General features: G+C 44.4%; 1 protein-coding gene across 1 annotated transcript in view; it reads right to left on the bottom strand.

Annotated features, from left to right (window-relative positions):
• SPNS1 (SPNS lysolipid transporter 1, lysophospholipid) overlaps nucleotides 1-10,692 on the bottom strand; it is a gene marked incomplete at its 3' end in the record, with an annotated part of 11,669 nt that extends 977 nt beyond the window's left edge. Inside the window, exons 1-10 of the mRNA XM_083377430.1 lie at nucleotides 10,595-10,692; nucleotides 6,737-6,975; nucleotides 6,461-6,526; nucleotides 6,199-6,335; nucleotides 4,981-5,132; nucleotides 4,684-4,750; nucleotides 4,355-4,497; nucleotides 1,054-1,212; nucleotides 669-858; nucleotides 457-522 (exon numbers count right to left, since the gene is read on the bottom strand). Coding sequence (XP_083233556.1) covers nucleotides 457-522; nucleotides 669-858; nucleotides 1,054-1,212; nucleotides 4,355-4,497; nucleotides 4,684-4,750; nucleotides 4,981-5,132; nucleotides 6,199-6,335; nucleotides 6,461-6,526; nucleotides 6,737-6,953 — 1,197 coding nt within the window. The 5' untranslated portion in view covers nucleotides 6,954-6,975; nucleotides 10,595-10,692. The remainder of the gene's footprint in view (nucleotides 1-456; nucleotides 523-668; nucleotides 859-1,053; nucleotides 1,213-4,354; nucleotides 4,498-4,683; nucleotides 4,751-4,980; nucleotides 5,133-6,198; nucleotides 6,336-6,460; nucleotides 6,527-6,736; nucleotides 6,976-10,594) is intronic.

Genomic DNA, 10,692 nt, shown 5'->3' with positions numbered 1-10,692 from the left:
GGCCCGCGAAGTGGTTTCATGTGGCCCGTGAAGCCATCCTGGAAACAGTGAGGGAACGGCCCCCACTGCCTTGGCCCTGGCCCAGAGACCCTCAGATCTGTCCCACTCCTGCCCAGGCCCCCATAGGCACCCTTGATGCGAACAATGTAGAGCTGGCCACGCCCACCCAGTAGGCCATACGCACTCTAGCCACGCCCACCCAGTAGGCCACACCCCACCCAGGCCACACCCACCCAGCCCCCTGAGGGCAACCGAAATGCTGATGCGGCCCTCAATGAAATTGAGTTTGACACCCCTGTTGTGTAGGGTAAAATAGTTACTACCCTAATGATTATAATTCTCCTGCTAATTGTTTCTCTATTTCTACTTAAAAGGCCTGCATTCCTGCTATTAATTTCCAAGTCTCAGAGCCTATTTGTTGAGCCAATGCTCATGTTTTCCCTTCCCAGATCTCACCAGAAGGATGTCTGCCACTATGGCCCAGTTGAGGGAAAGGAGGATTTCACCAATAAAAATAAATACCTAGAAGGAAGAATGAAGGGAAAAAAATCATTTCATTATATCTTTAAAAGCTATCCTGTTTGTCATGTAGTGCCATACACAGAAATACCCTTTCCCGTGCCCCCAACAATTTATACTAAAATCAAGGAGAAACTTGAGAAACTCACGTAAGTGGCAACAATGCTCTGCTGAGCAAAGACGACAGCCAGGAACAGAAAGGGGGCAGAGCCAAGCAGTCCAATGGCACACACCAGGGGATCAGCACGGGGATTGGTGCGATGCCAGCGTCTTGAAATCTCCACTCCAGCAGTAACACCCAGGACACCAGTCACACAAGTGATAATACCAAAGATGAGGCTGCAGAGGTAATTACATACGGCCTGGTGAGGCTCTTCAGACGTGGTTCAAAATGAGTAAACAATCAGCGGGTTGCTAGTCTTTTCAAAAGCCATACAAAGTATTTTAGTTGTCATAATGCTCCTCCAAAAGAGTCCGAGAAAAATAAAATAAACTAGAAATCGAGACACAAGACAGCTCCCGGTGTTAACTCACCTGTCGGAGTCTCCATGACAAACCTTACCACTAGGGCAAGGTGGGAGATTTCCGGCGGCCAACCGTGAGCGGTACAGGAAGGCAGGTGCCCACAATGCTAGAGAGCCTGTTACAAATGCCACCGCTGTGAATCCTAGTGATGACAACACAAAGCTACGGCTGCCAGTCAGGGGGGACAGAAAAAAAACAAAGTAGTAATGTCAGCATGTATTATATAGCTTTCTAGATTGCTAGAAGCCAGCGATAACAGCTCTGAGCCATCAGAGATCTGTCATCGAAACATCAACACATACCTCTATGTGTTCCTAAGTAATGATTTACAACTGAGTCACAAGTTGTCCAAAAAATGACTATAGACATAACCTGTACACGTATTAGAGGTCATCTATGGTACTTTTCTGATGGTATATGTCTTAGACCAGTGTTTCCCAAACTTTTTCCTTCATTACCCAATACCACTTAGAACAGGGGTCCTTTTATGACCTGTGGACTTTTATGGTCCTTTTATGGCTTGTGGACTTCAACTCCCAGAATTCCTCAGCCAGGCACGCTGGCTGAGGAATTCTGGGAGTCAAAGTCCACAAGTCATAAAAGGGCCAAGTTTGAAGACCCCTGACTTAGAAAGTCTTACTGAAATTCAAGGACCAGTTTGAAGTCCCTTCAGCACCACCGTAATTTGAAATGGTTGCTGAATGAATAGTAGAGGGCTATCTGTACTGTAAAATCTTTTATCAGTAGAAGACAACATACGTAGCTCAGGGTTGGATTGTGGAGTGCCCGGTGTTCTTTGAGCTTGGTTGTTCCCTTGCAGACATTTCATTGCCCAACTAGGTAACATCAGTGCAGCAGGACTCCAAAAAAACCCCACCCCAATATCATTGGATGATATTTATGCTATTTCAACCAAGTATCACTAGTAATTTAATCAATTTTCATCTCTGTAGGAATACTTTGGGAGATTTTCCAAATATAGTTTAATAAAAATGGCAATTTTAAGTCAATTTAAATGTCCCTGTTGTGATGGGTAATTGGTTCATCTGTCCTTACCCAAATAGAAATCAATTTTACCCAATTTGGGGTAATTTACCCAGGTTTGGAAAGCACTGTCTTAGGCCGTGAGTAATCAACTGGCTATGTGAGTAGCACAAGGCTGAGAAGCATTATCTCACTGCAAAGGACTTATACGCTAACATTTCTGACTCTGGCATCTCTCTGTCTCTGTCTCTCCTGCAATGCTACCTAAACAAATTCATTAGATTAGAGACAAACAAACCCCCACCTCCATCCAAGTGCTGTATTATTCGGCTATTCAAAAGAACACTATGAACCCAGTTGCTTCCTCCTGTACCAGGGTTTTTAAAGTCAGTTTATTAAGTTTAGTTAGTTAATGAATAAATCTCGAACTGCTAAGCCAAAATATGGCTTCTTTTAGTGATCCGGTCAACTGTGCTTTATTTACATATCATGGTTAAACAAAAATAGTTTAGCAGATGTATTAACATAGCTCATTTCTTAGAAAACTAGCCGGCTGGTGACATTTAACCCAAGGCTTTAAACCAGGGCTGTCAAACTCAATTTCATTGAGGGCCGCATCAGCATTGCGGTTGCCCTCATGGGGCCGGGTGGGTATGGCCAGGGTGGGTGTGGCCTGCTGGGTGGGCGTGGCTACAGTGCGTATGGCCTACTGGGTGGGCGTGGCCAGCTCTACATCGTTCGCATCAAGGGTGCCTATGGGGGCCTGGGCAGGAGTGGGACAGATCTGAGGGTCTCTGGCAGAAGGAGGGTCTCTGGGCCAGGGCCAAGGCAGTGGGGGCCGTTCCCTCACTGTTTCCAGGATGGCTTCGCGGGCCACATGAAACCACTTTGCGGGCCGGATCTGGGCCCCGGGTCCTGTGTTTGACATGTCTGCTTTAAACTATAAACAAAAGGACTAAGGCAAGAACATTTTGAAGAGTCTTTTCTTGAAAGAACAATTTCCATGTTGACCTGCTCTCCTAATTTCATTGCAGAGGATTTAGGGGTACATTTCATGGCTTACAGAGAGAACTGATCAGGTCTGTTAGAACTCAAGACGATGCTCTACGTCACGCCCAACATCTCTTGCAACTTCTTTGGCAATGGTGTCTGTCACGATTGGCTTGAACAAAATCAAAAATCTGCTAACAGTCTGTTTACCCTTCATGCTGATAAATGAAACATCAAACATACTATCCTGCAAAAGTAACCCACACAAATAACTAGCCTCCTACAGCAGTCAGCACTTCCCTGGTATTATTCTATTTCATATTTATTTTATTTATTTATTTATTTATTTAATCCCATTTATATCCCGCCCTTCTCTGAAGACTCAGGGCGGCTTACAATTTTTAAGCACAAATCAACGTGCTTAGCAATAGCCTTCATTCTATGTATATGCCTGCTTATATTAGGGCTTTCACACATACCCCAAGCGGCATTATTACAAAGTCAGCTTAATTGCCCCCAACAATCTGGGTCCTCATTTTACCTACCTCGGAAGGATGGAAGTCTGAGTCAACCTTGAGCCTGGTGGGACTCGAACCTGCACTAATTGCAGGCAGCTGGTGTTACTTAAGGAGGCATTAGCCCACTGCTCCACCAAGGCTCTTTTATATTTTTATATTTTATATTTATATTTTATATTTATATTTTGCATATTTTTATGTATAGCTCAAGGTAGTGAACGTATCTTTTGCTCCTGCCTATTTACTCCAAAACACCCCTGTGAGAGGAGCTGAGCCGAGTGACTGGCCTGAAATCACCTAGCAGGCTTTTCATGGCTAAGGGAGGCCTTAAACTAACAGTCTCCTAGGCCAGCACCTTCACCACTACAAGGAAGTAGTCAGCATTTCCCTGGTAGGTACAAAAAGAAGAAGTCCAACTCTCTATTATACCTACACACGGATGCCTATTCCTTGGCCAGACCTTTTTGTAGACGTCTCCTACCAAGACCACCAGTGGAGCATGGCAATCTGCTGTTTTCTGTCAGCCCTATGAATTTTCATACTGAGCATTGAGCTCTTTTTTTTTCAAAAGCATCCAAACCAAGTGGTCTCCCAGAGGAATGTCGGTGATCCAGTCCTCTCCACTAGCCCTTTCGCTTGGAGGGGCAAAATTTCATGTCACGTCTGGCTACCCTGCAGGTTACGAAATAAAAGCTTGTTTCTTACTGTCATTTACTATGAGTATTTTGAACTGAACCAGAACTATTAAAATGAGGGCTAGAAGACAATTCAGGGGGAAAAAATGGAGAAGCAAGATCTCTTTCTGTCACATGACTCACTTGTGGATCAGGGCTCTCAAATCAGTTGTCCATGAAGTGTAATGAAGAGGGGCATCAGTGCGGGTCTCCACAGCTCCTCGAGGTGGCTCACGCACTACAGTTATCAATAATATCAAAGCTAATGCTCCCAAACCTGGGGTCACCTGTGTGGAACATAATTTTAAAAATCCAATTTGAAACGTTCTAAAAAGAGGGAAAAAAATAAATGTGAAAGACTGCTATCTAACTTGGGGTAAAAAGAAGTTTTGAGAATTAAGATTTTAAAAAGAGATTTAACCTAGATGTACAGCAACAAATATTGACTAAGGTAAGCTATAAATTCTGCTTACCCGCAAGGCCCAGTGCCAGTCATCAGCCACATCTTTCACTTTGGATCCTACGATATAGCCCAGTCCACTGTAGAAGCAAATCAGGAGAGCATTCAAATCTATACTCTGGCAGGTTTTCCAACTTCCACCAAAGCTAGTTAGCACTTTTATCAGCTGAAGTCCCAATTAGTCTTTCAAGATATGGCTATGCAAGCTCTAGAATGTAATGTTAAGTTTTTCATTTTCGACACAAGATCTCGAGTTAGAAACCCATCTTTTCACCCTCCCTCCAAAATACAGAGCACAGGATGTTCCCACCTGCCCACAGGTATAGCAAAGTAGAAGATGCTAAGCATGCGGGATCTCCGGTCACCCAAGTACAGGTCAGCAATAATGGTGGGGGCAATAGTTGAATAGCTAGCCTCTCCCACACCCACTAGGCCTCGTGTAAGTAGCAACATCCAGAAGTACTGAAGAGGAGATAAAACAAAACAAAACAGTACATGAACAATAGAGAAGCAGACACCCTCAAGTCTAGAACACCCTCCAAAGCAGGGGTGTCAAACTCAATTTCATTGAGGGACGCATCAGCATTGCGGTTGCCCTCAAGGGGCCGGGTGGGTATGGCCAGGGTGGGCGTGGCCTACTGGGTGGGCGTGGCTAGACTGTGTATGGCCTACTGGGTGGGCATGGCCAGCTCTACATCATTCGCATCAAGGGTGCCTATGGGGGCCTGGGCAGGAGTGGGACAGATCTGAGGGTCTCTGGGCCAGGGCCAAGGCAGTGGGGGCCATTCCCTGTTTCCAGGATGGCTTCATGGGCCACATGAAACCACTTCGTGGGCCAGATCCGCCCCCCGGGCCTTGTGTTTGACATGTCTGCTCCAAAGGAACCTTGAAATTTTTGCTTGTGAGCTATGAGTTGCTCTGTTCAGATTTCATTTAGTTGTTTACTACTTATCTAAAACAAAAATTCCTTCAGCCATAAAATAGGAAAACTTAGAAAGCTTTCTTGCTAACTTTGGGGAAATTGAGGTCTGATTAAAAGAGAGCAAGAAATACAGCTGCATGAAGACAGCAACAGCCAGAGGGCTAATACTCCTTTTATCATCTGCTACATTTCACGTATTCGACTGTATGGAATCCCTCATCGCTAAGCCTACTAGAAAATTCTGCATCGCTTGAAAATGCAGAATTTCTGGAGAAGGCAATATATACATTCAATTCAATTTCTCCATACCTGTAATTTTAATTTACCAGGCGTCCCCTTTTCCATACCAGTGCAGGTTCGAGTCCCACCAGGCTCAAGGTTGACTCAGCCTTCCATCCTTCCGAGGTAGGTAAAATGAGGACCCAGATTGTTGGGGGCAATAAGCTGACTTTGTAATAATGCCGCTTGGGGGGGGGCCTAATAAGCAGGCATATACACAGAATGAAGACTATTGCTAAGCACATTGATTTGTGCTTTAGATTGTAAGCCACCCTGAGTCTTCGGAGAAGGGCGGGATATAAATGGGATTAAAAAAAAGATAAATACCTCCTTGGGGGTGAAGCTGCTCCCTAGAGTCACAATAGACCAGAAGAAGATTCCTATACACATCAGGTATTTGCGATTGTAACGATCACCCAGGTAACCAAAAATAGGCGCCAGTACCATGTAGCTGCTAATAAAAACTGTTAGGAAAGACAAAAAAAAAGTTTTATGTTTGACCTCTGTTCCATGTGCCCTAACTGTGTACAGTAAAGGGTTGCAAGAGGGGACAGAAAAGACAACCAAGGCCTATTGTGCCAGTCCTCACCTGTCTGTAGCAGTCCTGATTTGCTATCACCAATAGCAAAATACCCCTCAATGTCAGGAAGAACACCTGAAACAAGGCAAAAGAAATAGAGCTTCGGGTGAGGAGATAAAACACAGTATTTTCACCCATTTCATCCATGATCATATTCTAACCAAAGCCAGGAACAAATGGGGGAAGAATCTATTTACCTTTGCTTTAAAAGTTATACACCTTCACCCATGTCATCAGTTCAAAAAGAAGCTGGAAGAATTTCAGCGACCATCCCATTGTGCTTACCGGCCACAGTGAAGCGATCCATGTAGTTCAGTAGATTAATAAAGAAGAGTACGCCCACAATAAGGCCTGCATGTTGAGAGGATATCCCTGTCAGGGCCCGTACTTCTTCTTCCCCTATGTGCCCTGGCTGAGGATCATCTTTTCCTTCACCTTCAGTATCATCTGCCTGGGTGAAAATTGGAGCTGTATCAGCATAAGGTTGCTGGTGGGATCCCATGGCCGGGAATAAGAAAAGTCCACTGTAATGAAAAAAAAAGAAATGTATAATTGCAGGGGGGACAAGCTTTAGTTTTTGTAGAGGGTCTACAAAAACTGTATAATTACAGGAGAACAGGATCCATGAGAGAGAGACAGAGACAGAGAGAAAGAGAGAAAGAAAGAAACAAGGCCTATCAATTTTTGTAAGCCGCCCAGTCACTGAATGCGAATGGGGAGCCCTACAAATTTTCATCAAACAATCAATCAGCTGAAGCATGGTGTAAAATTAAATGCTACTATTAAGAGTCTATGGAGATTCTCAGTCATCCAGGTCATGGTGCTTTTTCAAGAGGCACCTGGACTTTCTTGTTGTTCTTTGAAGATGTTTTGCATCCAAGAAGCTTCTTCAGCTCTGTGCAAACATCAGTTAGAACCACACCAGTTAGAACAATTAATCAGTGCAACAACCTGCCTCCAGAAGTTGTGAATGCTCCAACACTGGAAGTTTTTAAGAAGAGACTGGACAACCATTTGTCTGAAATGTTTCCTGCCTGAGCAGGGGGTTGGACTAGAACAGGGCTTTTCAACCGGTGGTATGCCTACCACTGGTGGTACGTTGGCACCCGGCAGGTGGCACATGTACGACGGGTTGAAAAGCACTGTAAAAAAAGTGTTTAAAAAGTGTAAAAGTGGATGAGGTGAAGCGGCTGCAGCACCATACAGGCTTGTGGGAAAGTCAGGTGGAGCTGCTTGAGGTGTTGCCTGGGTTCTGCGGAGAGCCCAGGATTGGCGCGCACAGCTCCAGCTGATCGGCGAGAGCCTTGGGGGTGGCAGGCAGCCACACGTAGTCTTTGGGCAGAGATTCAGCTTGAGCTGCTTGAGGTGTTGTCTGGGTTCTGCTGAGAGCCCAGGATTGGCGCACGCAGCTCCAGCTGATCAGCGCTTCCAGCGCACCTGGAAGACAAAAGGAGGAGGGGGGGAGAGAGAGGGGAGAGGCTATAAAAGGAGATTTTGGCGGGAGGGAGAGGAAAAAAAAGACAACGGGAAGAGGGGGAAAGAAAAGGGGAGGGCGAAAGAGAGGTGGAGAAGCGCAGACTTGAGGAGAGCAATCAGCTGGAGGTTCACTGAAAAGGGGGAGAGAGGAGATGATATAAAAGGGGGAGGAGAGAGAAGAGAGGATATAAAAGAAGAGGAGATATAAAAAGGGGGGAGAAGAGAGATATAAAAGGGGAGAAAAGAGAGGATATAAAAGAAGGGGGGGCAGAAGATATAAAAAGGGGGACAGAAGAAAGGAAATAAAAGGGGGAGACAAGAGAGGATATAAAAGGAGGGGGGAAAGAAGATATAAAAGGGGAGGATATAAAAGGGGGAGAGAAGAGAGGATATAAAAAGGGGAGAAGAGAGGATATAAAGGGGAGAGAAAGGATATAAAAGAAGGGGGAGAGAAGAGAGAATATAAAAGGAGGAGGGTGGAGAGAAGATATAAAAGATAGGTGTTAAATGAGTTAAATGAGTTTTGCCCCATTTTATGACTTTTCTTGCCACATTTGTTAAGTGAACTACCGCAGTTGTTAAATTAGCAACCCGACTATTAAGTGAATCTGGTTTCTCCACTGACTTTGCTTGTCAGAAGGTTGCAAAAGGGGATCACATGATCCTGGGACAATGTGACCCATCATAAATATGAATTAGTTGCCAAACATCTGAATGTAAATCACATGATCCTGGGGATGTTGCAACGGTCGTAAGTGTGAAAAATGATCATTAGTCACTTTTTTCAGTGCCATTGAAACTTTGAACAGTACTTTTATCGCTTTTTCCCTTTTTTTTTGGTCATCAAGTTTTTGGCACATTGCTAGGCGACTGGTGGTACTTGAATATTGCCATCTCCTAAAAGTGGTACAATCCGTGAAAAGGTTGAAAATCCCTGGACAAGAAGACCTCCAAGGTCCCTTCCAACTCTCTTATTCTGTTCTGTTCCGTTCAGATAAAACATCTTCAAAGAAAAACAAGGAAGTCCAGGTGCCTCTTGAAAAAGCGCCTTCAGGGCTACTACAATTAAAGGCACCGATCAGTTAAGAACCAGACAAGGAAGGTACCTGAACTCACAGCAATAATAATAATAATAATAATAATAATAATAATAATAATAATAATAATAATAATAATAATAATAATTTGGAAGGGACCTTGGAGGTCAGTCCAACCCCCTGCTCAGGGAGGAAACCCTATACCATTTCAGACAAGTGGCTGGCCAGTCTCTTCTTAAAAACTTCCAGTGTTGGAGCATTCGCCACTTCTGGAGGCAGGTTGTTCCACTGGTTAATTGTTCTAACTGTCAGGAAGTTTCTCCTTAGTTCTAGGTTGCTTCTCTCCTTGATTAGTTTCCACCCGTTGCTTCTTGTCCTGCTCTCAGGTGCTTTGGAAAATAGCTTGACTCCCTCTTCCTTGTGGCAGCCCCTGAGATATTGGAACACTGCTATCATGTCACCCTTCGTCCTTCTCTTCGTTAAACTAGACATACCCAATTCCAGCAGCCGTTCCCTATATGTTTTAGCCTCCAGTCCCCCGATCATCTTTGTTGCTCTTCTCTGTACTCTTTCTAGAGCCTCGACATCTTTCTTTTTTTTACATCGTGGTGACCAAAACTGGATGCAGTATTCCAGGGGTCTTCAAACTTGGCCCTTTTATGACTTGTGGACTTCAACTCCCAGAATTCCTCAGCCAGGCACGCTGGCTGTGGAATTCTGGGAGTTGAAGTCCACAAGTCATAAAAGGGCCAAGTTTGAAGACCCCTGCAGTATTCTATCCTAAACTTCACTTCAACAGTGGGACCAGGAGCCAATTCCTTTGCCCCGGATGCCTTCATTTTGCAACTGAACCTCAGGAATCCTTTACCAACCTACCACAAATCCCTGCTTATCTCCCAGTAGATTCGTTTTCAAGCCACGCTTGCTTCTTTCGAAGAAAGCCGGGGGGGGGGGGAAGAAATGCTCTTAACCGTAGTGCCTGCTCTACAGGGTTGTTGTCAGAAATGGTCCCAAAGAACTACATTTACACCCCACCCCACCCCCTTCAAAAATAAAATAAAATAAAATAAATAAAATAAAATAAAATAAAATAATAACAATAACAACAACAACAACAACAACAACAACAACAATAATAATAATAATAATAATAATAATAATAATAATAATAATAATAATAATAATAATAAAAAATAAAGACTCTCGGGCCTCTTTCGGAAAGAAGAAATAGCGGGTGGAAAGAGAACGGGGAGGGCAGGAAGGCTCTTTCAAAAGCTACCAACTGTCCAGTCATGATTCTTGGAAGGCTTAACCAGGTATAATAATAATTCAGCCATAGCCCCCACCCCACCCCCCAAGATCAGTCAACCCCTCCCCCCTCCCGGGATGACCCATTAGAACAGGGGTCTTCAAACTTGGCCCTTTTGTGACTTGTGGACTTCAACTCCCAGAATTCCTCAGCCAGCCATGCTGGCTGAGGAATTCTGGGAGTTGAAGTCCACAAGTCACAAAAGGGCCAAGTTTGAAGACCCCTGCATTAGAATGAACTCGGGGAGGGGGAACCCTTTCACTTAGCGCGTGCAAAATTGCCCTTCGAATGCAATGCAACGTTCCCCTTCTGCAAACTTACCCGGCCTTTCTTCCCCTCCGTTTGAACAGCCGGATCAGATCACGTGAGGGCTTTTTTTAAAAAGAAAAAAAGACGTCCTTTAAAATGAACAACAGGGG

The sequence above is a fragment of the Vipera ursinii genome (genome assembly GCF_947247035.1).
Source record: "Vipera ursinii genome assembly, chromosome: Z".
In the NCBI taxonomy this organism is placed as follows: domain Eukaryota; kingdom Metazoa; phylum Chordata; class Lepidosauria; order Squamata; family Viperidae; genus Vipera; species Vipera ursinii.
This window is presented reverse-complemented; position numbering and strand designations above follow the sequence as displayed.